At 34.8% G+C, this 27165-nt stretch overlaps 12 protein-coding genes across 12 annotated transcripts; 7 read left to right on the top strand and 5 right to left on the bottom strand.

Annotated features, from left to right (window-relative positions):
• Window positions 1-537: 537 nt before the first annotated feature.
• On the bottom strand, window positions 538-1905 carry GCK72_008103 (uncharacterized protein; the record flags this gene model as incomplete). The annotated part of the gene is made up of 6 exons (XM_053726644.1): window positions 538-717; window positions 763-945; window positions 1000-1233; window positions 1354-1640; window positions 1690-1768; window positions 1825-1905. The coding sequence occupies 6 exons, from the start codon at window positions 1903-1905 to the stop codon at window positions 538-540; spliced, it is 1044 nt and encodes a 347-aa protein (XP_053590838.1).
• A 41-nt stretch (window positions 1906-1946) lies between these two features.
• Window positions 1947-4497, bottom strand: GCK72_008102 (uncharacterized protein; the record flags this gene model as incomplete). Its single annotated transcript, XM_003105770.2, has 6 exons — window positions 1947-2231; window positions 3480-3559; window positions 3614-3749; window positions 3795-3902; window positions 4120-4329; window positions 4387-4497. The coding sequence occupies 6 exons, from the start codon at window positions 4495-4497 to the stop codon at window positions 1947-1949; spliced, it is 930 nt and encodes a 309-aa protein (XP_003105818.2).
• Window positions 4498-5642: 1145 nt separating this feature from the next.
• On the top strand, window positions 5643-7759 carry GCK72_008101 (uncharacterized protein; the record flags this gene model as incomplete). Its single annotated transcript, XM_053726643.1, has 7 exons — window positions 5643-5746; window positions 5802-5914; window positions 5970-6133; window positions 6740-6970; window positions 7029-7433; window positions 7535-7606; window positions 7655-7759. 7 exons carry the CDS (start codon window positions 5643-5645, stop codon window positions 7757-7759), a joined length of 1194 nt encoding a protein of 397 aa, XP_053590837.1.
• A 160-nt stretch (window positions 7760-7919) lies between these two features.
• Window positions 7920-9470, top strand: GCK72_008100 (uncharacterized protein; the record flags this gene model as incomplete). Its single annotated transcript, XM_053726642.1, has 7 exons — window positions 7920-8042; window positions 8086-8368; window positions 8420-8662; window positions 8711-8883; window positions 8932-9126; window positions 9192-9299; window positions 9348-9470. 7 exons carry the CDS (start codon window positions 7920-7922, stop codon window positions 9468-9470), a joined length of 1248 nt encoding a protein of 415 aa, XP_053590836.1.
• A 155-nt stretch (window positions 9471-9625) lies between these two features.
• Window positions 9626-12351, top strand: GCK72_008099 (uncharacterized protein; the record flags this gene model as incomplete). Its single annotated transcript, XM_053726641.1, has 8 exons — window positions 9626-9683; window positions 9732-9802; window positions 9852-10220; window positions 10270-10503; window positions 10550-10735; window positions 10802-10921; window positions 11584-11868; window positions 11911-12351. 8 exons carry the CDS (start codon window positions 9626-9628, stop codon window positions 12349-12351), a joined length of 1764 nt encoding a protein of 587 aa, XP_053590835.1.
• A 225-nt stretch (window positions 12352-12576) lies between these two features.
• Window positions 12577-14063, top strand: GCK72_008098 (uncharacterized protein; the record flags this gene model as incomplete). Its single annotated transcript, XM_053726640.1, has 4 exons — window positions 12577-12645; window positions 13273-13659; window positions 13705-13842; window positions 13902-14063. 4 exons carry the CDS (start codon window positions 12577-12579, stop codon window positions 14061-14063), a joined length of 756 nt encoding a protein of 251 aa, XP_053590834.1.
• A 2496-nt stretch (window positions 14064-16559) lies between these two features.
• Window positions 16560-18114, bottom strand: GCK72_008097 (uncharacterized protein; the record flags this gene model as incomplete). Its single annotated transcript, XM_003105737.2, has 7 exons — window positions 16560-16670; window positions 16715-16786; window positions 16834-17226; window positions 17273-17503; window positions 17549-17712; window positions 17812-17924; window positions 17975-18114. 7 exons carry the CDS (start codon window positions 18112-18114, stop codon window positions 16560-16562), a joined length of 1224 nt encoding a protein of 407 aa, XP_003105785.2.
• Window positions 18115-18517: 403 nt separating this feature from the next.
• On the top strand, window positions 18518-20238 carry GCK72_008096 (uncharacterized protein; the record flags this gene model as incomplete). Its single annotated transcript, XM_003105715.2, has 8 exons — window positions 18518-18634; window positions 18679-18820; window positions 18871-18909; window positions 18961-19034; window positions 19081-19485; window positions 19539-19778; window positions 19824-20009; window positions 20056-20238. 8 exons carry the CDS (start codon window positions 18518-18520, stop codon window positions 20236-20238), a joined length of 1386 nt encoding a protein of 461 aa, XP_003105763.2.
• Window positions 20239-20607: 369 nt separating this feature from the next.
• GCK72_008095 (uncharacterized protein) lies at window positions 20608-21523 on the top strand (the record flags this gene model as incomplete). The annotated part of the gene is made up of 4 exons (XM_003105703.2): window positions 20608-20782; window positions 20829-20989; window positions 21077-21400; window positions 21455-21523. 4 exons carry the CDS (start codon window positions 20608-20610, stop codon window positions 21521-21523), a joined length of 729 nt encoding a protein of 242 aa, XP_003105751.2.
• Window positions 21524-21568: 45 nt separating this feature from the next.
• Window positions 21569-22454, bottom strand: GCK72_008094 (uncharacterized protein; the record flags this gene model as incomplete). The annotated part of the gene is made up of 4 exons (XM_003105709.2): window positions 21569-21652; window positions 21698-21769; window positions 21882-22265; window positions 22314-22454. 4 exons carry the CDS (start codon window positions 22452-22454, stop codon window positions 21569-21571), a joined length of 681 nt encoding a protein of 226 aa, XP_003105757.2.
• Window positions 22455-22951: 497 nt separating this feature from the next.
• GCK72_008093 (uncharacterized protein) lies at window positions 22952-24879 on the bottom strand (the record flags this gene model as incomplete). The annotated part of the gene is made up of 9 exons (XM_003105623.2): window positions 22952-23134; window positions 23179-23364; window positions 23428-23661; window positions 23711-23997; window positions 24041-24116; window positions 24160-24224; window positions 24397-24498; window positions 24546-24696; window positions 24754-24879. The coding sequence occupies 9 exons, from the start codon at window positions 24877-24879 to the stop codon at window positions 22952-22954; spliced, it is 1410 nt and encodes a 469-aa protein (XP_003105671.2).
• A 320-nt stretch (window positions 24880-25199) lies between these two features.
• On the top strand, window positions 25200-26226 carry GCK72_008092 (uncharacterized protein; the record flags this gene model as incomplete). The annotated part of the gene is made up of 4 exons (XM_053726639.1): window positions 25200-25300; window positions 25343-25455; window positions 25577-25740; window positions 25969-26226. 4 exons carry the CDS (start codon window positions 25200-25202, stop codon window positions 26224-26226), a joined length of 636 nt encoding a protein of 211 aa, XP_053590833.1.
• Between the last annotated feature and the right edge of the window lie 939 nt (window positions 26227-27165).

Raw genomic sequence — 27165 nt, 5'->3', positions numbered from 1 at the left:
TCTCTTTCTATTTTTTTGCACGCTTCCTCCTTTTTCATTTTAAAATTAATATGGTCCTCCTATCTCCATTTTAATGGTTAATGCTAGCTATTTCAGATTTAATATGACAAAAACTACTAAAAAATCAAGTTAAGAAATTTTCGAAATGAATTGTTTTTATCAGGAATTATGGACACAGACGTTCCATTTTTTCTTCAATATTGAATGCACATTCAAAAACACATAACGAATTGACTTACAAATGTGGCAAATGAATGTGATAAATACATACCGGTGAGTTATTGTGTAATCATTTTTTTGTTTTTTAATAACTCAAGCAACATATCTGTTGAAATGTAATAAAAAAGAGCACCGCGAGTGTGGCTCTTTTTGATCGACTTGAGATACTAATAATTCATTTCAACTTTTTAAACTTCCCTCTGAACAAACTTTTTCTTTTTCTTAAAATTCTGAATCAATTTACGTAAAAATTAAAAGTTGCCCAAATATTTCAACACACATTTTAGGAGTATTATTTTATTTAGTAAAAGAATGCCTTCAATGAATTTCCGTGATATTCAAAGTAGTTGAAGAAGAATAGACGCGTGGTTCTTCTATTGGCAGTCCATCCGGCTGATACGTCTTAGAATCTTCTCGAAGTATAAAAACCGATGGAACTTCAAAGCTTGATAAACCCAAGAATGAATGATGTATTGGATCGGTCAAATCGATTTGAGACTGGAAACCAAAAATTATTCTAGATGTTACATTTCGAGACCAAACCATGCATTGATCAATATTTTCTAGTGCTGTGCAAAGGTTGTTAGAGATTGTCACCAAGTTTTTCAGAAGTATTTTAAGGAAAACACCATCAAATCGGTTCACAAGTTTCTTCACAGTTTTGCACGCATCGAAAACCAGGTAATAAGCGGAGAGGGTGGATTTGTGAAGGCTTTTGAGTTCACTCTATAATAAGTATATTAAAAAATTTTGGACCATCTTGAAATAGTTAATACTCACGTTCACGATTTTTTCATACTTTGGCCCATTTCTATTTATGTTCTGAAGGACTCTTTCAAATAACTTGAATCTTGTTTTTGCTTCAGAGATCGAGGTTTTCAATGATTCCAACCAATCAGCCCACTGTTTTTCCTTCTCTTCCCACAACTGCTGAATATAAATGCAAGCAAGGAAAGCATCGTTGCACGCCTTCCAAACTTTGATACGTTCTTGGAGAAGTCGTTGGGTTTCTCTCTGAAATAAACGGAATGAGTTAATCTAGACATACGAGCGAAAATTGGCATTCGTTTTTATAAAACAATTATTGTTCCTCAATTTAAAAACATCAAGTAGTATAATTGCTATTCAGCCAACCTCGTAGTTTTCAATATCCTCCTTCGCTTTTTTAAAATTTATCTCATGCTCTCTCTCTTGCTTCTCAAATTCCAGTTTGAATTTCATATCAGCCTTTTCGTCCATTTCAGCTTTCTCTATTTTCATCAAATTCTCTTTCTTATCGTTCTTAATTTTCATTTCTTCAACTTCTTTTTGGAAACGCTTTTCTTGTTCTTTTTCAGCGGCAATCAGAAGTTGATATTCCATTTCTTCATCTACTTTTTTATGATTTTCCTTGTTTTGATTTTGACGGACTGCTGGCGTCGCTAAAAATAGAAATAGGTACTGGATCTTTTAAAAACTTCATAAACTCACGATTTTTTACTGATGCTTGCTGTGGAACGGCTTTGAATTTTCTCATTTGGTCTTTAAAATCCTGTGCGGCCTTTGATTTCTGGAATAACACTGGTCATTTTCTCAATTTTCCCTTTATTCTTAACAAATTCTTACCGGAACAGGAATTGGCGCCAAATTGTTGACAGGTCTAGGAGCTACTAGTGTAGAATCATTGCAATGGCTTAGCTGGATCATATAGGCATCCAAATTTCAGAAATAAGATATGTGAATATATATTACTGTATTAGAATACCTTGTGTACCAATTGGAAGATTAGTGGATTGTGGCCGCTTGCAACGAATAGCATCATACAAAACGTCTAATTCGTTCGGTTTCATTTCACGCAGTTTTGCCTGTATTCCTTCCATCACTTTCTCCTCGGGGGATTTCACATGATTTTTGATAAGTGGCAGCGACGAGGCTAGACTGCTCTTGACACTTTTTTCTTCATGTCTGATCAAATCAACAATCTTCTTCTTATTTTCTATCAACCGTTCGAAGAAATTATTCACTTGAATTTTCTGAAATATTTGATCGGTTTCAGTGCTGAAGATATGGCTAAAATCTCTGTATAGGTTTGAAAAAAAACAAGATTTCACCAACAGGAAATATATTCTATAGATAGCTATTTGTTCATCAAGGTTTCGGGTTTTTATTGATTTAGATAATTTTTTGAAATGACTATTAAAAGAGGACTATGCTATTCAATTTCGAATTTTTATTCTTAATCTCATGGTGCACGTAAAGGTATTAGGTTGATTCATAATTTTCTGCAATTTTCGAGCTTGCCAGTTGTCGTTTCGATTTCTCGACACAAGAGTTGTTTTTCGATGTGGTTGTTTTTGTGTTTGGTAGACCTACTTAAGTACTTATTACAGTTTCAAAGTTTTACTTCTTGCTCATTTTCCCGCCGAGAACGGAGCTTTGATTTACACGCAACTTTCTGCGTTTTTGAAACGTTATTTTGTTTTCATTCGTTTCTGGTCTAAAAATTATGTCATTCAAAAGGAAGCTGCTGATGTATGTGAACAAAAGGTTTTCTTGTTTCAACGCAAAAACATTTTGATTTAAAAGATTTGAAATAAGAAACTTGGATCTGACTGAAAAAGTTCGTCTCTTTCAGCAGTCAGAGCTAGATTTGGAGTTATTGCAAGGAATCGTAACATCGAATCTGTATCAAACCACACGTAGGTTGTCAACTTCATTGAGGGTGACTCATGTAACTGTAGTTCATGGATGGAAACCATTTAACGTAATGAGAAAATTTGTCGCTGCATATTGTCGCGACAAAAAAGTTCCGACATTTTTTACCGACGCGTGTTTGCGGACTTAGTGCTAAATTATGAAATTTTGCACTGAGGCCGCAAACACGCGTTGGTAAAAAATGTCGGAACTTTTTTATTTCGATAATACCACACGTTTTTAGGCAATAGGAGATGGCACATCACATGGACCTCAGTTGGTTCTTAATACTTTTCCACCCAACACACATATGGTCGGATTTTTTTATATATTATAAATAAGTAGTTGAGTTGTTAATCTAACGATCTGAAAAAAGTACAGTGCATTCCGTTCAACTCTGCTTCCTCCCTTGAGTATTGGCAACTATGACAATTCTTCAACAAACCCTCATCCTAGAATTATTCACATTTTTTAAGGTATCCGAGCTAAAACAAATTCCCTTGTGAACAAATCATCATCTCTTCTTGAGAATCCTTTACTAAAACATTTACTGATATAAACTTTTACATGATACTGAAACATCTTACCATCTCTTTCTGACGTCTTTGTTGTTCGCTCAATGTGCTTTCCGTCGACGAGTGAGCAGGTCCCATATGTTGATGATCTCCTGGAAATAAATATTATCTATCTATATATCTACCTGAGGCTAATTGTTGAGCACCTCTTAAAATTGGTATGTTGTTTGTGATTATTCGAATGGCAACAGCAGTCTGGAACACTTCCTTCAATTCTCCTAAGCTTTTTCCATTCAGCAGTGATTGAATGTTTTCTGTTAAATGCGAATTGTATACCGGTGACTGAAAACAACAACATAGATGTTAGAATATTTTCTTGCATTTTACCGTGTTGTTCGATATCAACTTTGTTACAACTTTTCCAGCACTGCCGTTTGAGTCAAATGTAGAATTCAGTAAAAAATCGATGAACTCATCCATTTCAGGAGTAGGGTTCTGGAAAGCAACTGTTTGCAATGTGTAAAAGTTTGAAGAACAAAAAAGAGGAATTTTCTATTTGTCACCGATAAACGCAAACGAACTAATAACAATCTTCTTCCTCACTCCTATATTCTCAATTAACACATAGCAATATTTGGCGTAAACAAAGAATCAGAGAACACTCGAAAGAGAACGAGAGGGGGAGGGGTTTAACAATGAGGAAGGAACCTACCTCGGTCATTTTTCCATATTCAAAGCTCGAATCCCATGAATCTTTTCTTTGTTGTTCCATTTTGGGGATTGCTGGAATACCTCGGTTTTGAATTCCATGCGTAGCTTTTTTGATAACTAGTACTGATTCATAGGTGATTTTCAGTTGTTCATAATCCATTTTCTCTAATTCCGCTCTGATTGCATTTTTGAGTGGTTCTTCTTGAACAGCCTGAAATGTTTTGATAGAATTATTTTCAAGTTATGCATAATTTTCAACAAAACACACCTCATAATCACCAGTTGCAAGTTTTGTTACCAACTCATCGAATCCATTTTTCAGATGTTCTAGATAAAGTGGTAATTGAGGAGTACTCTGTGCAAACGGGTTCCAATTCATCTGCTGAAACATCTATTGTTAGAAAGAAAACTCAATTGGTGCGAGAGATAATAAGAGAAAATGAAAGATGCAGAAGAGGGGCAAAAGAGAAGAAAGAGAGGAGGAGTTTCTCTCATGTAATTTCTTCCTCAGTGTTAATTTTTCAATGTCATCCGACACAGTAAAAATGTTTACGCTTAGCAAGAAACGTTTAAATTGTCTTTATTCTTATCGGTAAGGTTTCGCTTTGAATATAATACACTCCATTCTTCCGTCTTTCTTATCTTCTTCCTTAGAGAATTGTAATTTTCTGTAAGAAATAGAGAAAAAATCATAGCTTAGAACAGAAAATAGAGTTACTGTCAAAATTTGTGTTTGTTCTGTTGTTTAATCACACGTAATATTGTGTGTCCGTATTTTATTAGGAATAGGAGGAGCCAATGAATACGGTAAAGTGCGTGAGGCAGCATATGTAATGGCATAGTCATTTCTTCATTTCAATTGTAGTTTTTGATAAATCAAAAATTAATTTTCAAAATTACCCAGTACTATCTCCGTTGAATTTTCTAATCCTTTGTCCACAACTAGTGTCGGCTATTGAAACAATTTCAAAATTTCGTTCAAACATTTTTTGAATTTCAATCCTCGGGCCGGACCGGGCAGGGCCGAGAACAATTCTAATTTTGGCCCGGCCCGCTACACGTTTGGATATTTCCGAAACTGGTACGCTACGAGTTTTCAAGCCACAGCCGTGGCTAAATGCTCATCCGATGTCCAACATTTTAGACTTTTGTGAAACTTCCTCCGTCAAATTTCTGAAATCGGTGCCAATGTTCTGACATGTGAGTAATCTAGCCTGTAAACTACGGTAGGTGTTTTCGATGTATTAAGACGTTTTCGGTTTTTCCGCCCCTTCACATTCAAATTCCAACGAAACTCGCGTCTCCTTAACAGTGAGCAAAATTCATGAGTCCTCGTAACAACATTTGTTTACCCTTTTGTCTAAGCTCCACCCACAATTCTAACAATTAGCAAGTGCCTCGCTTCCCCCTCGCTCTCAATTTCCCCCCTCTGTTCCAATCGTTTCAATTTTCTCAAATCATTAACGAATAATGATTTAAATTTTGTTATTTTGTGTGAAAAAATGATTTTGTTTTAGTCCAACAATGGGATTGTGGTCATCTGATGAAGAAGATGTGGAGAAGGACTTGAGAAACTCTCGAATCAAAAGTTCAAATGAGAATAATAGGCGGGTAACTGCCAATGTTGAGTGAGTAATTGCAGTTTGTGGGTTTTAAATCAAATAAAAACAAAATTCCTTTCAGAAACCATGAAAGTGACTTGAAAGCCCAACGGCACCGATATCAACAAGAGCTACACGAGAAGAAACTTGAGGAAATCGAGGGTATAAATGAAGCAACAAGAGAACAGTTAAAAGGTGAGAATAGAAACATTTCACAACATGAAAGAATTTGAGAATTAAACTTGTTCAGAAGTGGGAATGGAAGCTTTCCAGAAAAAGAGGGCACTCGCAGAAGAGGCGGATAGATTCCGATGTCTAAAACTAGCTGAGCAGGAGGAAGAGTTGGAACATATCAAAATGGAAAACGCGCTGAAAAAAGAAGAAGAGAAAAAACGGACCAAAAAAGTTGTGAAGGTATTTTTTATTATTAGGTACACAGTAAAATTGCAAAAATTGCATTGAATGGTCACTACCGTACTCTTTAGGAATGCTAACATTATTTTAATCGCAGAACTCTGACTGAAATATTTTTTATGGCCAGTTTCAATACAGATTTAAAACTTTGTTTTGAATGTAGACATTTTTCTTGTTTCTTGTTTTCTATATAAGTTTATAATGTTGCAGGGAAATACAAAAACTTAACTAGTTTCAAAATTTAGGAAAAGTAAACATTGGTTTCAGGACAAAAATAGGTTTCAGGACAAAAAAAATACAAAAATCTACGGTAAAGTGTTTTGATCCGAGAAAACGCCAAGAAATTTTCAATTTTTTAATGAGTTTCAACCTTTATGAATTACAGCTGTGTGAACAATCCGAGCATGACATGCGCTTTTAATCCCCATTTAACATTAAAAAATAGGGTTCTTTGAAATACGGTCCACCATATTTTCTTTTCTTTTTTGTACCATTAAGTCTACTTAACCCCCTCTCTTATATATTCTCATTTTTCTTCTATTTCTGGTGAAGCATAAGTGCCATGGCCCTTCTACAATTAATAGATATAAATAGTGTATATTTTAGGAACAAGAGTTGACTGAAAGCGAAATTGACAAAGTCAACAAAAGACATATGGATGAGAAGATCAACGAAACCCAGAAGACCGAAAATCTTCGTGAGCGCCTTCGAGATGAGCAGAAAGAGTTAAGCTCGAAAATTTCCAAAGAATTTCATGAAACCGAAACACGATCGCTGGAAACACGTCTGCAAATGGAAAAGGAAGTTTTCGACAAAGAAGAAGAAAACTATCAAATGGTGAAACCAGCTTAACTAAGATTAAGAATATATAAAAATATAAAAGTCTAGATTTCAGGTTTTGAAAGGAAAAATTGAAATCAGCAAAGACATTGTTGAACGTCAGAGACAACTGCTTAATGTCAAGATTCTCAATTCTTCAAACGACGCTATAAGAAATGTAAACGCCACAGTTTCCACTTTGAAAACCTCTGCAAATGCAATGGACGAAGCATTCCAAGAAATTTCAACCAACCTTTCGAAAGAAATGGATTCGGATGAACGAGAGGCAATGAAACCTAGATTGAAACTTCTTTCAAGTCAGTTGACAAATATTGTCAAAGATTCAGATGATTTAGAAAGAAAGACTACCAAAATATCAGTGCGAAATGATAGAGTAACAATGGTGGGCCAAATCATTGCAGTAAAAAAGACGATTACTGAAGCGAAAAATTGCATTTCGGACGTGTCAAGAGAGTTGAACGTAAGATTTTGCCTATAATTTAAAACCTTTTGAATACCAAACACCGCTGGATGAATCTTCATAATCAACATGAATTTAAATAAACAATATATCAATTTCAGGCTAAAAATCGCGAGTTCAACATGAAACTACAGAAAAAAATTCAAAAAAAGATGAACGCAGTCATCGAAGCTGTAAGCTGACTTTTGGTATATATTCAAATAAAGACTTTATATTCACAGATCAACAATATCCAACCGTTAAACTCAAATGAAGACAAAACAAAAGAAGCTATCGGATGCGAGACAGAGTCTAAAAGAAGAACTCAGCAAACTTTGGAACAATAGATAATGCTTAGTATTTTAAAAAAAACATCATGTATTTTTCTCACTCATTCTGATTTCTTTATTTGCAAAAGGGCTGTTTAACACCCTTCTATACCTTTTTAAAAATGGGATTCCCAATTAACAATAGTTTCCAGAATTTGAACAACAACTTTTTATCAAAATGGGAAACGGTGAGTCAACGAGAAGAAAGGCTGAGATGCGTGAAAAGAATGCAAAAGATGAGGCAGATGATAGGCGGCGAATTGTGGAAGATGGTGAAAGAAGAAAAAGAGAAATTGAATTGGTACGTTGATACTGAAGAATCTAAAAAATATCAGTTTTAGGAGCATCAAAGAACAGTTCTCGCCCAAAAGCAGCAGAACGAGAGAGAAATTGCCGAAGCAGCTGAGCGCAACCTGGCGGAGGTTGAGAGGAAAATTGCAGAAGTTGATGGGCTCAAACAAAAACAGGAAATGGAACTTTTGGAGTGGCAAGCAACAGTTCAAGCTCGAGGATCTGAAATGAAAGCACAGTTGACAGCCGAAGGCGACGCCGTGATTGCCAAACAGAAAATAGAGCATCAGGAGGAATCGAGAAAGTTGGAGGAAATGAAGCGATCTCTGGATGGACGTATGTAGTCAATATTCATAATAAAATTATATATTAAATGATTGATTACAGAACGAACGAAGCTGATGGAAATGCTCGAAGAGGGAAATAAACGAAGAACTGACATGCAAAAAGAACACAACGAGATCACGACGAAGCAGGCGTTGGATCATCAAAACTATATTCTGAATGCAAACGCCGATCTAAACAAATTCGTTTTGGATAAACAGGAAGAGAAGAAAGCATTGGCAGCAAGTGGCAGAGCTCAGAAGCAAGCTTTGTTAGATGAAAAACTGGAGGTGCAACAATTTAAAGGTAAGTGAAGAAACTGAAAACATTATACATATTTTTGTAGTTTTTCAGCAATCGGGGGAAAAATTTTAATGGACAAAATAAGCTCTGCAAACTTACAAGATGACGTGCAAACCAAGTGCCAGGGAATACGCATTTACTATACCGCCTTCAAAAATGCGTATAGTGACCAGGAGATGCCGTTAAAAAAGCTCATAGCAAACATGAAACGAAATAATCTAATTGTATGTTTTTGAAATATTGTATTTTTATTCAATAACTATATATTTCAGACAACTTTCCCTCAGCCAAAAATTGTTTACAGTACGTTTGACGCGCTAAAGAAAGAATCTGATCGATTTTCCGTGCCTACTGAATTTAAAAACCTAGAAAAGACCCTTGAGGAACTGATCACCAATATCGAAACCATTAATGACTTGTTTGTAGACGTTGAAGGATGCATCGAAGATTATCAAAAAACCCAGAAAGTTTGTTCATTGGTTTTTATAGAAAATATTTTAAGCGTGGTATTCAACGATTGGATTTTTTACAGGAAACCCCTCAAAACGAAGAGAAACTCGAAAAATTGCACAAAGAAGCGACAGAAACTTTTGAAAAAATGAAGCAAACCATAGGTGAATTAAACAAAACCATCAAAGAGGTTTGTATAGTATTTATTTGCAGAAATATCAAATATGAAAATATTCAGCTCGATATTCCAAGATCAAGAGCAGTAGACGACGAGATCAACCAGCAAATGGCAAAACTGTATGGAGATTCGCAGAAACAAATCGCAGGAGGATCAAGTGAAACTGCAGGTTACTTGCAATGAGAGAATATCGTTTTGGTGCTTAATTGATGTAATTTTGCTCAAATAAACATATTTTGCGATTTAAAAGATAATTCAAAGTTTGTGGTCCGTTCAAGCGTCAATCGAAGTTATCTCTAACTCTTATTGCATTTAACTCATGTTATATTTGCCAGGTCATGTGCATATTTAGCTATTTGTTTGGTTGGAAATCGGCAAGAGTAGAAACTGAAGCAGGTGAGTATGTACATAGTCATCATTTTTCCAGCACCTTTAAACTTTCAGATGATCTAGTGGAGATTTTCCCTGCTCCAACACAACCAGAAGTAGTGTATGGGACCAGACCAAATGTATCGGTATGTTTGTTCGCTTTATTATGAAAAAATAGAAAACTTATTATTAAAGCAAAGCTCAAGAGCAGCCGAAAATTTCCGGGATCAACTTAGACAAAGGACAGCGGCACTGAGACAAACGCCACAGCACAGTGATATTCGTGAAAAATCTGAAGCTAAAAAACCAAAACCCAATCCACTGCCTGAATATGATACTGAAAAAGATCAATATGAGATTGAAGAGAATGAAAGAGAGATGGAATTCGAGCGTCAATTAAATTTGACAAAGAGTGAAAATGAAGAAAAAGAGAGGAAACTGCGAGAAGAGAAGGCTAAAAATGATGAACACTCAAATTTGAAATATCAACAAGAATTGGAAAATCAGACCAGAGACCATGAGGAGAACTTTAAAATGGCTCAAGAAGAGATTAAAAACTTTGAGGTGGGCTTTTTGTGAGAGCATATTTTGTAAAAGAAAACCTTAACTTCAGAAAGAAACAAGGAGACTTCTAGAACAACGTATAAATGAATGGAAAGCCAATCAAATTGCTCTCTACAACTACATTCTACTCCAGCAACAGTTTAAAGAACAAGAGAAATCCTGGGCTGAGTGGCTGGAGTCTTTGAAAATTTCGATTTCCAATGTAATAATCCGATTCCGATTGTTTGAAAAAGTTACTGAAAGTATCAACAAAAGTGGAGCCAGCTATGAGAAAATATTAATGGTATTAGTATTATATTGATCCTGTTTGTTAATTAGTTTTTATTTAGAGTGAGCTCACATCTCTGCACAAATCAGTTCTACCAGCTCACGAAATGGTTTGCGAAGCTTGGTGTTCTGTCAGTGAGTTGGCTGAGAAAGTGACGGACAAAATGTTTCTGTTGATACTACAAAAGCGATTTGTGGACATTTCCAACAAGCTGTATAACGTTTTAGAAGTTATTGACAGTGGAATGGTAAATATCGATAGTCAGAAAATAGTGACAAACATTGACCAATTTTTTTAGTTGAACAGTTTTCAGATCCGGAAAGAACCTATTGACCAAATTTATCAATCTTTTCGAGAGCTAAGCACGCACGACATTCCGACAACTGTGCAACTCAGGGATCTGTCGAAAAATGCAAAACTGGAGGATTATAAAGTTATTGAAAAACCAAAGGTGTACAAAAACTCGAAAATTGTTATTCAAGAAATTTTTCAGTAATAAGAAACTTTTAATCATCAGTTTTGCTGGAACATGAATATATTCGTATGAAATATATTACCCATTTGTGTTTTTTTAAACAGACTTCTTGGAACTGTTCTTATATCTATGTATGCAAAACTGTGATTTCTTCTATTTTTGAGGTCACAATCTTCAGAAAACTCCACAATGATCAAAACTGCAACTGATCTGAGAAGAGAAGAAAAACATCTGAATCTTTTACAACAAAAAGAAAAACATGCTAAAAAGATGCTAGAGTTACAACAGAAGAAAGGTAAAATGATGAAGGAGTTGCGTGAAAAAGAAATTCAACTTTTGAATCAAGAAATGGTTTTTTGCCAGATGAAATGTGAGAATTTTAAGATTTATAAAAGTAAATGTTATGTCTGAGTTTTCAGTGAACAGCGTCAATGAAATACTATTGGCTATGGCTGAAAAAGAACGGTTCGACGAATTTCGCTCGTCTTGTCAAAAACTAATCAGGCAATTTGAAAAGTTTCATAAGCTTTTTAATGACGATGTGAAAACAGTTTTTGGTAATTCTGAAATTAAACTGGTACGTTCAAACATTAAAGGCAACTCTGTTATTTCCGTTCCAGAAGAAACCTGAAAAATTGATGGATGCTTCGGAAGCTCTTCAGAAGTTTAGTGATTGCCTTCAATCACTTACAATAATTAATGACAAGGAAGTTTCCTCGGAGTTAATGACTGATCTAGAAGTTATGGTCGAGAAAAGCGAAGACTTGCGATCCACAATCACGGATATCATAATGGAAATCGAAATTTCTCTGGAAAAAGGAGAGCTGACAAAGTTGGATGGAATAAAAGAACACTACGAGACTGCAAAAGTTAATATAGAAGAGTTGAATACACTGGTTCCGATGGTTAGTGTGTGCGATTAAAAAATGAATAAACACCCAATTCAGTTTGACATCCCTGCCACGAAGCGTCTCGATCGAGTAATTTGCCATCAATTAGAAATATTGTCGTCTGCAATGCCACAAATCACTACAGAAAACGCTCAGAAAGCTCTAAAAAACAAACAAATAACAGAGGTTCTTGAAACCGAAGTTGAAGATCGTAATAGTCAACTGAACGACAAACAACTCCAAGAACAAACTGAGATAGTGAGAGAAGAAGAGCAAATGAACATGCTCTCAGATCTAATGGGCACTATCACTAATTTTAGTGGACTTTTGGAGAGAGATCAAAGTGATGAAAGTGTTCAAAATCTTGTAGAGAGTATGAGGGACATGTTTTCCGATCTGAGTGGATTATTGGGAGAAGGAGAGGAGGATGATGACGAGATGAAAAAAATCCGTTACTTGCTAACAGCAATTATGGAGTTGACCAAGGGAACGGAATAAATCAATGTTCAATTTTGTTTTGGGATAATTTTGTAAGAAATAAAATAAAGTGGGATTACTGTAATTGTGTAATTTTAATAGTTATTAACCCTGGTTACAAGCCAATCAATTTGAAGTACCTGTCACTTTCCAATTGAATTCAAAATAATGTTGTTCTTTTACGGTTGGTTTATTCTTGTCAAACAAATTCTATACTTGTTTCTAGTAATATCAATTCTTCCAAGGATGAGTGAGCTAGTAGCTGCCACACTTCAATCAAATACTGAAGAAGAAAGTATCAAGAGATTGGAAAAAGTGAGTTAAACTTGCAGAAGACTATTGTTAAGACATGTTTCCTCGGATTCCGAGTAAGTTACCCGGACAAAAGGTTGAAAACTTTGGCGTTTTTCAGTTCAAAGAAATTTTGAGAGTTTGTCATGGTAATTCTGACTGTCCTATAAAGTAGATTTTTTATAAATCGTACAGATCAAAAATATAGCTCCATTTTTGTAGTTGACAATTTTTTGTACGGACCCTCTTTTGAGAGTTATGGTCATTTCAAGACGACAGCTCTAAAATTGCACTATTTTACACTGAATATCGTCGTTTTGAGAAAGGAATTACTTTGTCGATATGTAACTTGCTAGGGAGTGTTCTAACTGAAAAGTGGTCAACTACCAAAATAAAGTTCTACTTTTAATATAATTCATCAAATTACTTGTTGGGGCAATTAGTATTACCATGACACACTCTCAAAGTTGGACAATTTCAACTAAAAACGGACAAAGTTAAGAACATTTTGACCGGTACTGTAGTTTACTGAGTGCCGGATTCAACTCAACAAATCGGGTGTTCTTGAGTTTGTTTAAAATTAAATATTTAATTTGTTCTTCAGACTTTAACTGAAACAAATTACTGATTATTATAAGACAATTTTTTCAGATTGACATCCGCCGTCAAAATCTAGAATCCGAACAAAAACACGCCTTGTCAGCCCTGAACAGTTTTCAAAAGACAAGAGAAGAAACCGATCAGATAAACAAGTTCAATGACTCTATCGAAATCCTCCGAGAATTAAAAGAAGATTTTACGGAAAAGTTTCGGGAAGTGTCGGAAAACTTGGAGTCAATAATTGAAGACGACAAAGATGTTACTCAGGCGAAAGTTGGTGTGGAGTATTTGAATTTGAAGATGAAAGATATTGAAAACCATTTAAAGATAGTAGAAACGAATGGTTCGATTTTGAATAGTTTCAATGGAACTGGACAGCTAAACGAGAATATTTCATTATCAAAGCAGTGGATTAATTTCTTTGTGAGAAAGATCATGGTGAGTTGTTTGTATGGCACCGTTAACTAATTTTACAATCTTCAGGACGCCGAGAAACGGGTTGCCATGATTTCCCAATATGAAACTATGTATGAAAATTTGAAGTTCATGAGGGCCTGTGGAGAGGAAGATGAGGCAGGAATGGAAGAAATGGTGAAGCAGTTCAAATTACAAATTAGCATGGTAGAATTTTTGACATTATGTATCTCTGTGAAAAAAAACCGTAAAGTTTATTTTTCCAGATCAAACCGTCCACTTGGGAACAAAAACATGTTGAGAACTTGAGAATTTCTATCAATAACTTCTCAGAAGATGTCGATGAAATTGGATTCATAAACGCAAATCTCGATGATGCTCTACAACAATTGACTAGTAGTACTTTCAAAGTGCTAAAACTGGAATAATAAAATGCTTTTTTTAAATTGATTTTTAAAAGAATTTTCAATTTTCCCATGTCTGAAATAAACAATGTCTTCTCCGACAAATGATTTTATTAAAAACTTCATTCTTTCATTTAGTTTTGAAAAATCCTAAAGCTATTCAAGATTTCTGCTGGGTTTGTGCGATCGAGCCGTAAGTGATTTTCGTAAGCGATTCTCATTTCCAGTTTATTCACAACATCCGTCGGCCAACATCTCATCCTGATCGGCAATGTTGCGTTTGTGCAATCGAGCCGTGAGCGAGTTATTTAGAACACATCATTTACAAACTGATTTCCATAAGAAATAACAAGTTCAATAAGTAGAGCACGTGAACTAGGGTGCTAGGCCAGGTTTCTATATCTCACGGATATAACAATTTCAGAATTTTTTAAACCCTAAAACATTATTAGAGTGTAAGTTTATATGAGAAATCTTTACTAATAATATTCAACAGATCCGTCTGTCTGTCCGTTTGTCGCCGACTCTAGCGCTTTCTGTACTGAACCGTTTTCAATGAAATTTACACAGATCGATTGGAAATTTGTCCCGGATGATGCCCGTCTATTTTTTTAGTTAAAATAGTGACTAAATTAGGTCACTACGTGAGAAAAAGTGGTTTTCAAGCCTTTCAGTGGCTTTCATTTCCGAAATAGGGAAATAGGAGTTCACGGGGAAAATAGTTATAGAACTTTTTCATTCTTCAAATGAATTTATTTCTTCAAATTGTCAGGAAAAATGCGTGGGTTTTAAACAATTTTTTTGGTTCTATTCCAGGTTAGATATCCTTTGAAAACTCGAACGTTCCATGAAACACTAAAAGGTCCCTTAAAACACTTATACGCCCTGTCATGCCCTAAATTTTTTCCGAAAGCTAAGACTTCCTTTCAAGTGTTCAAACGTCCCAAAAACATTTAGTCGTCCCAAAAAACGTTTAAAAGTTCCATAAAATGTTTAGACGTGGTTTCCTTAAAACATAGACACACTGATGCTTGCTTGCATTTTTTTCCATAACTTTAAGCTAGATGCTGGATGTCTCTGTGTTAAGGAATCCACTACTTCCCGGGTGCTGAGCCATTATCATGTCAAGATTCAAGGACGTTTTTGTTTTTAGGCAATCACTACTTCCAGGTGTCACAGCAAGCTCTTGGTTTTGAAAGTTCAAGGGACGTCCAAATATTTTTTGAACGACTAATTGGTTAAATAAAATTTTGGGACTTCAAGGGACATCTAAACGGTTTTAGGACGTCTAAACATTTCTGAGCATTTTTGGGACCCCAAAGAACGTTTAAATGTTTTGAGGGACGTCTAAGTGTTTTAAAGAACGTTTAAGTGTTTTAAGGGACGTTCGAGGTTTCAAAGGACATCTAAACTGGAATAGAATCTCTTTATGGACACCCTTTCAAAGTTGGACATTTTTAACTGAAAAACGGTCAAAGTTGTTCGATTTATGGCCATTACTGTACTCCATTTTTACCGGCTGTCTAACTTTCACACTTAGAAATATGTAGAATAGCTTTGAAGTATTTTCGAGGAAAAAATCAGAAAGCAGAACAGTTCAGATCAAACCAGACTGAAGAGAAGATTTCCGTGTATATGAGAAACAATCTTGAAAGATTTTGGGGGCGAGGCGGCATCGCTGCCGATCAGTCAAAAACTTAAAAGTAGTACTTTAGGTTAATTTTTTATAGATTTGAATAGGAAAATTTCCAAATTTCTAAGCTTCAGTAAAAGAGTTGGTAAGGCTTTCTCAGTCTGAAGCCAAAAAAGTGATTTGCTGTGTTTAGTACAGTTCATTCTGAGACTTCGGATGCTTAATAGAAATAAATTGAATGAAAAAACACTACTCAAAAAGTGATGGTGATTTGTGAATAAGTAACTTTATCGTTGATCAGTTACCATCAAAAGGTAATAATTTCTAGGATGAGGATTTGTTAAAACATGGTCTCAGTCTGCCATATTCAGAGAAGGGAGACCGCATTGTCGCCGAAGTTTGACATTAATATTTGAAAGATGACTCGCCTCTTGAAGAGGGAGAAAGGAGAGTTAAAAGTTCCTGTTCTTTTGAAATAGTATGTTAGATAAAGCAGAAAAAATGAATACAGTTTCGATTAGTGAATTGAAAACTGCTCATATTGAAATCCTTTTTTCCTCAGGATAGAAAAGTCACCGAGTAAATTTGTCGAAATCGTATCAGAAAAGCAGAGATGTTTTAATTGTTCTCTACCGGAACGGGCTGTTTAGCTAACAAAAACTACCGACAAGTGAAGAAAATTAATACGATCCAGGAAAAATTAATACGATCGAACTTTTTAGTGATGCTCTAACCACTGAAGTCGGCAACCAATGAGCTTTAAAAATCCAAGCCTATTTAAAAATATTACAAAATGAAAATAAGACAAAACAAAAAGAGTACGGGGAGCAAACCCACTGGATAAACAAACAGAAAAATTATTTTTCTTAAAAATTTATGATAAAAATTTATCTCTGAGCAATCGCTTCTTGTCTAGGGATCTCTACTTTCTGAATATTGAGTTGTAATGCTTTGTTCATATCACGTTTTCCTGAATCAATCATCGTAATTGTATTTATCTGAAATAGTTTTAATCGAGGCATGTGTTATCTGTACAACTTACGCTCTCAAAAACTATTGTCATTTCTTGGATGAAAAGTTGTCCAGAGGTTCTCCAGTGTTCTTCTTCCCTTTTCTGAATGCTGAATTTTGAAACAAATAATATTATTCACCCAGTCTCACCTTCAAATTTTTCAAAAGTGTTGCTATAGCCATTCCACTTTTAGTAATTCCTTGTTTTACAGTCACAATCTGCCTCTTCATCTCATCAAGATCTCCTATCTCTGCCACTTTTCTCTCGAGAACTATCATGTAAGCGGATAACCCATAAATCTGAGCCAGAACGCTCTCCAAATGCTTCTGTGCTTTTATTTTTTCATTTTTCTTAGTTGGGAAACCAGTCATAATAATTGAATTGATCGCTTCTTGCATTGTATGTTTCAGAGAATATAATCTAATGATTTCCATCTTCAATCTATCTTTTTGGTCACTTTCTAATTTTTTCACTTGCTCCATCAGCAACATCTCCATCTGAGCAATTCTCCGAGCGCCTAGATGATTGTTTTGTTGGACTTTCTGAAACTTGTTAATTTCTTTGAAATCGTTGTTTAGACCGACCTACCAACTGAAAATTTTTGTTGTCTTCATCATTGATACATTTTTCCATTTTGTACTCGTCCTCATAGTTTTCTTTAGTAGCACTCAAAATTTCCAAAAATTGCTTGTCTCTGACGTCAACTCGAGATTGTGATAACTTCTCATACAACGCTTCGATTTCTTTAATATCGGCTATTTGTTGGTTTCTTTGCTCTTGACGGACATTAAGTAGTTCTTCCTCTCGCGTTTTCAGGTCCTATATTATCAACACACTACCGCATGTTCTTGGTTGATAACTCACTTTTTTCAAACGTCCATAATTATCATCAATCTCTTTAATCTTTTGCGTCATTACTGCTTCCAATTTTCCCAGTTTTTCTAAGTTATTTGCATCAATTTTGTTCATCTCAATTTTATTATCTTCTTTCAGTTTAGCTTCATCCGATTCAATCTTCTCTGTGATTTCTGAAACATAAAAATCCCGTTTATTAAAGGGGGGAATGTAGACCTTGTTTTGTTTTACCTTTTGCAACTTGATTCCTAAATGTAAATTTCGAATCTCACCTATAATGCCTCGTCTAGCTTTCGCTTGCACTAAATCCATTTCTCGCTTTCTTTGTATTTGTAGATCCTCTATTTTTTGTTGTTGTTTTTCCAGTTGGCTTTTTTTGAACTCGCTGAAAATACCGGAATTGCAGATTTAGAGTAAAAAACTATTAAGTGTCACCTCAGCCGTTTATTTTTCTCTGCCACAATTTTGCTGTGTTCATTTTGGGTTTCCCGATTTAATTGAGTTTGGAGATTTCCGGTTTCCGAAGAAAACAAGTCTGCAACTCTGCCGGCCGCGCTAGAGAAAAAGCCGGCCATTCTGAAAATCATCCGTTTTTTTTGGTTTTTTTCCTAAAAAAAACTTTATAGAGAGATTTTGGATTGAACATTAAAACAGTATTTATTCAATGTTACTCTTTGAAAACGGACAAAAAAACAAAATTCAGTGGTTAATTGACAAGAAATATACTGGTCAAACCAAGATAAGGGGTGGTTTTAAAGGTTCTCGGAAAGAATTGATAAGGTGAAGCAATCTGAAAGACATAGTAAACAATGAAAAAATTCCTAAGTGAAAATTTCTAATCAGTAAACGTTTTCGGAAACTCTGATCCCCGTAGAAATGTTGCGTAAATATTTTAAAAACTTCCGCTTTTCTTCCTCACTCTTAAATATTTTCCAACAAACAATCACCGCTAATTCTATATTTTGAGAACTTCAGATAATGTGTTGGTTCTCGCTGAGAACTGTGCCAAAATGGGAGAAAAAGTTGAAAAAAGGGTTCGCGGAACTGCAAGAGGCAATAATAACGTTGAAAAAAGAACCGAATGGTCCGCTACGGGTAATGTTTCTAAGAAATCGATTTCTAATATTTAATTTTTTTAGAAATGTCTTGAGTCAGGAAACATTAATAAGTTAAGAGAGAGCTTGTCTGAAAAACTTAATGACGTTGATGTTATTCAACTTGAATTAATGATCAGAGCTGTGGATTTGATCAGGAACTCAACCACTGAATTCAAAAATGATGGTATTGCTCTTTATCTTTTCTTTCACTTGAATACGTTTCCCTATTTTCAGTAATACAAGAACCGCTTCATACACGCATCATATGGGAAGGTAATTATTATTAAAACCAGTCAAAAACATGAATGTGCTTTTTTTTTGCAGAACCTGCCACGCAAGAATTTTCGAATACAACTAGTCCATCTTGTTCAAATGCAACAACCAGAAATTTTCAAACAGTTAGTTGAATTTCAATTTCGTGGCTGTTGTTTATCTTGTTCTTAGAACTTGTCAAACATCCATGCAGATTACGACAAAAGAATGAGAAACATTCGAGATGGGCTAGAGAAGATAGTGCCGACCAAAAAGTGGCAAAGTTCAGACTCTCCTCTATCTTCTCCGTCTACTCCAAACTGGAACACACAAGAATCAAATGATGATACAGAGTGGGAAAGGGAGAACCATGGCTACGACCCAGAAGATTTTGCTCCAGAATTGAGCCAAGAACAGTTTAACGAGAAATTGGGAAATTCGTTGTTGAATGGTATCAAACTGGAAATTCAGAAGGCTAATGAGCAGGAAGAAAACCTTAGAAAAAATAATCTGGAATTCAAGCAAAAGTTGAGCAAAATTTCAGAAGAAACTCGCCAGAAAAACCTAGATGGAAAAAGAGATAGAGCGGAATATGAGGTAAACTTTTTTATATGGAATCCTTCGGAAACATTAAAAACTCAAACTTACAGAAGGAAACCGAAAGACTTCGACAAGAGCGTATAAGTGAATGGGAAGCCACTACAGCAGCATTCATACAATGTGTCCACTTGAAGCATCATTTTGTAAAAGAGGAAGACTCATGGTCAGCATGGCTAGAAGATATGAAAGATGAAATATCCACTGCGAAAACCCGATTCTCCCAATTCGAAACCTTAATTTCCTTCAAAAAATATGAAATGATGATAGTCGAGGAAACGGAAATTTTGATGGTAAAACTGCTGATTCCGCCTGAAGCTTATGTTAATAATATTTAGGAGCAACTACCCATACTTCATAATTTGACGTACAACGCTTACGACCGTGTATATGAAGCATGGTTAGACGTGAGAACTTTATGTGAGAAGTTTCCAACTCGAATTTTCCTTTTTATTCTTCAAAAATATCTAGTCACGGTTTGTGATAAATTATGTGATGTAATGAGGAGCATCGATGAATTTCATGTGAGTTTTTATTGCACTATAATTTTGCTTTTGTTTTTGTTTACAGAACACTCCAGTCACACTCCAACATATTCGTGAATCCTTCGGTCAATTGCACGTATTCAATATTCCTTCTACATGGCAACTCAAGAATGAATCTTTGGAAGCAGAATGGGACGATTACTGTAACATTGGGAAGCCAGCAGTCTATCGAAGCGATGCGTCTGTTGTGCAAATAGAGGAACTTTAATTTTTCTTCGTTTTATATTACATAAACATCAGTTTAATCACAATTCTGTCAATTGGTGTACGTTTCAATTTCATCGTCGAGTAGAAACCAACAGAGTCATAAAATTATACAGATAAGAACGCGGAGAGTAAAAACGACAATGAGAAAGTTTTCATTGTTTACAATTCTGTAAGACCATAGAATAGTGTAATATTCCTTATCAGAATGAATATGGAGCATAGAACTATTTTACTTCCTTTCTCTCTGGTCACATTTTTTATCAGTCAAATTAAACAACATCCAACAGGGGGTTTGTCAGTTTTTATTGCTAATTACAAAAAACCTAAACACGTCAAAATCGTCAATTTTTGATGCTGATATATCTCTAGGATGGCATCAGAAGAACAAATCGCTGCAGTTTATCAACAAAAACTATGGAATTTGCAAGTAGACAATGGCAAAATTATGCTGGAAAGTGAGAAAACGAGGTCTGGAATTCTGAAAGACTACAATTATTTGGAAATCAAAATTCTAGAGGAAAAATTCGATTTTCGTCACATGAACTGTGAGTTACTAAGCCTAGAAAAACTTGATCAGAGTTTATTTTCCAGTGACCAATTTATACAAAATAATGAAACGTTGGAGTGGAGAATTGACATTCGATGAGTTTCGTATAGCTTGTCTTCGCCTTGCCAGACAGTTTCAAAAGTTTCAAAAGCATTTCGTCGATAACAAATTATTGCAGGATGGAACGTACGGTAATTTGAAATTGGTTGGTTAAAATTTTTTAAATGTTGGCGTTATGTTCGTTGTCTGTCTTTCTGTTTTTCCTTTATTAATTGTTACTCAATTTTTGCAGCCCCCACCAACACAACTTCTTGATGCCGTCAGTGCCCTGCAGAACTTCTCCAACTCTGCCCAAAATCTACAAATCATTATTCACGAAGATTTATTTTTCGACTACCAAATGCTCCAAAAAAGAATAATTGAAAAATCCAATGAGATTCAGTCCAGCATTCAGCAATTTATTATTGAGTTTGAAATTCATAGAAAGAATTCGAGAAAAATTTGGAACCAAGTTTTTGGGTTCAATGCGAACATTTTGAGAAGAAAGAACGATTTGGAAGTTAAATACATTCACATCAAGAGTTTGGTGTCCCATTTGGAGGAGTTGGTTAAATTTGTAAGTTTTCATCTTGCTGAACAAATTTTTAAAATTAAAGAAACTTTATTTCAGCTCTACATTCCTATGTCCAGACGATTCGATGATACAATAGCTACATATTATCAATCTTTAGTGGTCTAATCACTGGCAGATATAGTATAAAATAAATTTAACAATCGAAAAGTATTATAATCTTGTTATCTCTTGTCTTCCTATGAACTGTTCACGTACTCTTTTGTAGTTCAATGTGACAAATTGCACTTGATAAATCTAAAACATAAAAACGATTATTTCACTGCCAACTTGTGTTCTTACATTTCTGCAGAAAACTTTCATTTCCTCTGTAAACTTGTCCACTTTTTCAAAGTTCCAGGTTATGCGGTTTCTCTGGAAATTATAATTATTGTAGTTTTTTTTACAGTAGCAATTTATATTAAACAGTTAAAAAAACAGAACATAACAGTTGTTCAAATTTCCAAACTTTCAGAAAAGTACTCACTTTAATCTGCAACAGAAATACACAAATCCATTTCTCTACATAATCAGAGCTTCTCTGCAATTTTCCAACTCCATGGAAACTTCTCACATTTTTACCGTTTCTCTCGATTTCTTGGACTTGCCATTTTATTGTTCTCATCAATAGTTCCAATTCTTCAAGGTAACTTCTTAAAACGGTTAGATTACTTTCCTTTCTTTTTGATCCCAAGTATTGGATAGATCGATTAAAAATTTGGATCGCCTCTAAATGCAATTCTTTTAAGTACTCAATTGAATTGTTCAAATGTAGGATGTGAACGTAGTCGTCACGAAGTTTCAGCAGTGAAATAGTATTACGGCATGCTTCAGTCTTCAGAGCTTCAAAGTTACTTTTTTGAGAATTTATCTTAAAAGGGAAGTATAGAATTATTATTCTTTGCTATAAGGAACTTACTTTCTCTTTTTTCTCCATTTCCAATTCTTCAATAATCAACATTTTGAAAGTTTCATGCAGGCTCCTTTCAAGTTCAAATTTTGACTTTTCCAATTCGTAATCCTGGGTCTTTGATCCTATGACATTTTCCAACGACCACATTTTGAAGTTTAAATTGAAATAAAAAAGCAAGAAAAAGAAAAATTGTTGAAACTGCCGAAAATATTTCTTATCAATTTTTGAGAGAGAGGGGTGAAAGAGGAGCAACACGCTAGACCATATGAAGACATTTTATATACCGTACTCCTACAGTACTACAGCTTCGTGACAGTTGATCAAATTCTAATATCGGTGTTTTTACTTTTTTTAAATTTGTATATGTTAAACTAACTTTTTTAACCCAAAATCTCAAAACACAAAAAATTCCGATAGATTTGTGTGTCCCAATCAGGCCTTTCCGTATGAATTTCTAAATAAAATTGTTAGTTATTTTTTCTTTTGCTCACTCTTAATTTTAAATGCAATTTATGTGCTTTATTTATTGATCTTCAAAAATACACACAAGAGTACTGATAAGAGCAGTTTGACAATATCTTAGGAACTGCTCTTGTGTAAAAAAAACAATCAAAAAGTGTTCACGAACAAAATATAGAAATAGTTTAACTCATTTCTTCAATTTTTACAGTGGATTTTCTTTCATAGACAAGGGGATCTTTGCCGGTTTTCAGGGAGTACGAGTTTTCTCTCTGAGCTTGCTCTCTCAATTGGGTTGTATTTGGTATCTCCATATTATTCAAACTAATGAATGCTTGTTGAACGTGGTAGAGTGAAGCTTTGTTGATCTGAAAGTTATATAATTGAAGTTAGATAAAAACAATTTTCAAACCTTGTAATTGTCAATTTGAATTAAAACCGTGTATATCCGGTTACAAGTATCCACAAGATTATTACAAAGTATTCCAAGAAAAACTTTTTCTGGAAATCGGTTAAATAGCTGTTTGACAGTTGCCCAATGATCATAAGCTACATCGTAGACGGATAAAGTTGAGCTATAAAGATAGTTGAGCTCGTTCTAAAAAAGAGAATTATATAACAAGTTTATATTTTAGTAGTTATCGCTCAGTTTTTCACTCACAATTAAAAGACCATCATAATCTTCAACGCCCGTATCCAAAATTTCAATGTTGGATTCAAATATGGCGAATCGCAACCTTGAATTATCCACAGCTTTCCTCAAAGTCTTTAACCAAATCGCCCACTCTTCTTCTTTTTCCTCAAACTTTTGTTTCATTAAAACACAGTCTATGAACACTGATGTATTTGCTCTCCATTCACTTTTGTATTCATCTTGGAGCCGTTTTGTTTCTCTCTGGAATTAATACGATATGTTTTTTTTTCAAGTCTTTCAGTAAAAGAACCTGAAAATTTTCCATTTCCCGTTTTCGCTTTTTGATCTCTTTTTCATGCTCTTCTTTTTGCTTATTTCGTTTTTCATTGAATTCTGAGATCTCAAGTTTTTCTCGTTCTTCCGCATTTTTATCCATTTCCAATTTGTTCTCTCTGCTTTTTAGCTCCAAACTTTTCAGTTCTTGTTCGAACTGTTTTTGGGAATGTTCATGGTCATATTTTCTCAGTATATTTTCTTTTTGGTTAAATTCTGCCAACTCATTGGACGGTTTTAAAGGTAGATCAAATGAGAATAGTGCTGAAACAATTCTAATAATTCAACCACGAAATAAATAACTTACGTGAGTCGTCTGAAATTGGAGAAGATGCTCTTTTTGGTATTGAGGAATTATAGCATCCCACGGTTGGCACATATTTCTGTAACAAAAAAAATCAAACAATTAATTGTCTTTATCCTTACAGAGTTGGTGTTCTGAGATGAAAAGTTGGAGTTGTAGAGAGGAGAAGTGTATCCAAATGGTAAAGCTGAAAAAAAAACTGGTGTTATAATTTTTCTTGCTCACTTTTAAATTTATGTTTTATTGTGAGAACATCATAACCGAACGCTCAGTTCTTATCAGTCGGTTTAAAATGACGCATATGGCATTTTGTTTGTTAAAAAGCTTTAATTTTGCTGTTTTCAACATCAGACACTTACTCGATAACTTTGTTGGTGATGGTCTTGCGAAATTTTTTTTTACGTCACTGTAAAGAACATCTTCATCATTACAGTTGGAATAACTTGGTTTTTTGAAGGTTTCTGGAAAAATGAATTCATTCACTTGTTACTCCACTCAAACGCCTGACTTTTTTGAATCGGCATCGATGCATATCTTGTTTCTTTGCTATCCAGTATGAAAATCAAGTCCTGCACTATTTCTACCTGCTTCCAATCCAAAGTTGATATTCTGTCAGTGAGGTATTGCTTTCTGTTGGTGAGTTCTCGATCCGTCGGATACTGAAATCATTACGCTCAAATGATAAACTCTATTGAGAAAACAAAATAAATTCCCACCGTGAGTCTATCATGTTGACGGTCGAAGTACATCTCAATTTTTCTCACTAACTGGTCAACCTTTTTCATGTCATTGGTGGCAGGTGGTCCTGATGATGAGCTCTTCGATGAAAGCCAACTAAACATTTCAAGGATCTGAAACTTTTGAATCTGTGAAAAATTGAAAAATTCTAAACAAGTAAAATGGACACTTATCAGCAGGAAAAATTCTCACATACTCGTCAACAATGTTTCAAAATCGCAGTGAGTTTGCTCACTCTTAACTGTTTTGAAGCTTTGAAACGCACGATAAGAAGTGTAAATCTCCGCCCATTTTTTAAGAGTTAGCAATATGAATGAGTCAATGGATGAATAGTATAAATACCAAACTCAATTGCCGATTATTTTTGCTTTTTTCAGCACTTGACCCTTTTTTGCTGAATGTACATAGAGTTTTCAGGTTCATCATGTTACTATTCAAAACTGAGAATGGTGTGAGACGTGATTTGGCAAGACGACAAGAACACAATCTTAGAATGGCTGAAAATGAAAAAGAGAGGAATTTGCTGTATGTTTCATTTTCACTATACAACTAATCTGAATTTTACAGTAAATACGAGAGTGATGTCTCCACTGAATCTGCAGCTGCAATTCGTGCAATTGCTGATCAAAGGAATGTAGAATTGAAAAATATCAGAGAGTCTGCAAGGCAGGAAATAAATGGTCAGTTCAGGTTAAAATCTTGGAGTATTCATTTACTTATTCATTCATTGATAAAATATGACAAACATTTATTTGTGATATTTTGATATATTTCGAATTAAAATCTCTTATTTTCTTTCAGATTTGGATTCTCAAATATTGAATGAAGCTATGAAAACAAGTGAACAAATTGTACAACTCGAAAAGAAAGCTGAAAATGAAATTAATCAAAAATTAACAATATTGGAAAAAGAAAAATTGACGGAGCGAATGGAGTGGAAGAGGAAAGCTCAGGAAGCAGAGCATGTAAGTGATTGTAATAATCTGTAGAAAAATTTCAAATCACATATTCTAGTTGCGAGATCTGAAATAATATTTTCCAGCTCAAAGCTGCAACTTTTATCTTTACAGTACGTGCGATACGTTGATCAGTACATATCGCAAGTATTGACAGTACGTCTAACAACCTCTAGTACGTTACGTGGCTGTTTTTTTGTACATCACTAAGCATGCATACTTCGGACTCTATTACAGAGCCATGTTCAAAACCAACAAATTCTAAAGGAACTATGCAGAAATGTAGATGAAACAGAAATCTCCGAGTGTCAAAAAACTAAAGAGTTGCAAATTAAACTCGTTCAAGAAGAAGCAGCAAAAGATGAAGAATATACGGTTGAATTTCAAAATGTTGAAAAACAGAATATGGACAAAAAGAAAGAAGCTATGGAAGAGAAACATCAGCTGGCAATAAGACATAATGAAGAGGTTGATTACCAATCAATTAATTTTTAAGTATAAAGTTCAGGACCTCAAACAGCAACGTGCCATCCATCTAATGGAAATCAACAATGAAAAATGCAGAATGAGTGCAGCTATCCTAAACATGAGAAACGGAGAGATTATACAAATCAATTCAAAAATATCAGAGATGCAAAATTTGAGTACTGATATTAGCTCATTTTTTAATGAGTTGATTGTATCGGTATTACCAATTGACGAGTCTTCAACATTAGAGAATATCCAAAGGACTCACTTGATCAGTAATCTGAATGGACTGCATCTACGGTTCAGGGACATGTCCACAGATATTCAAGAGATAGAACAAATCTTGCCAAAAATTGGGCAAAATAGCGAAGAAGTAAATCAGTTGAAAAATACATTAAGGCAGCTCAAAAAAAGTATAAGGAGTATTACTTTTTGTACTGCTGAAATTCAAGGTTTTTTGAATGTGAGTTTGAGAGTGTGTTGAATTTTGTAGACTCTAGCTGCAGATAAATGTCCTAATTTGACCTGTAGCAATCAATTTCAGGCGAATCAAATGAATTTCATATCAAAAGCGACTAACCTGAAAAAGTTGATTACTGGTTTTGCAGACACGGTAAGTCGGACTGCTTTAGGGAGGTGAGAACGTAAAAAAGTGTGAATAAAAGTGTAATCAAGAAAGAACCCGCTAACATTTTTCACATTTATCACGGGTGAGCGACCCCTTTAGACCCCCCTCGGCCAGGTGGTGCAGTCGGTTCGGTTTAGTACCCATGCGCGTTCGGTCATAACTTTGGCTCTTATAGCATTTTGATTCACTTTTCTTAAAGTTCTCATCTCCTTTAACCACAAAACCCTAGAGAACTTCCAGATCGATGATATTAATTCACTGGAAAGGCACGATCAACAGATTCTTCGCATTTTCGAGACTTCTAGCTCGCAAGCAATTGAAACAATCAGAATTGAAGC

The sequence above is a fragment of the Caenorhabditis remanei genome, chromosome II, assembly GCF_010183535.1.
Source record: "Caenorhabditis remanei strain PX506 chromosome II, whole genome shotgun sequence".
In the NCBI taxonomy this organism is placed as follows: domain Eukaryota; kingdom Metazoa; phylum Nematoda; class Chromadorea; order Rhabditida; family Rhabditidae; genus Caenorhabditis; species Caenorhabditis remanei.
The sequence above is the reverse complement of the archived record's forward strand: the minus strand, read 5'-3'. Positions and strand labels throughout refer to the sequence as shown.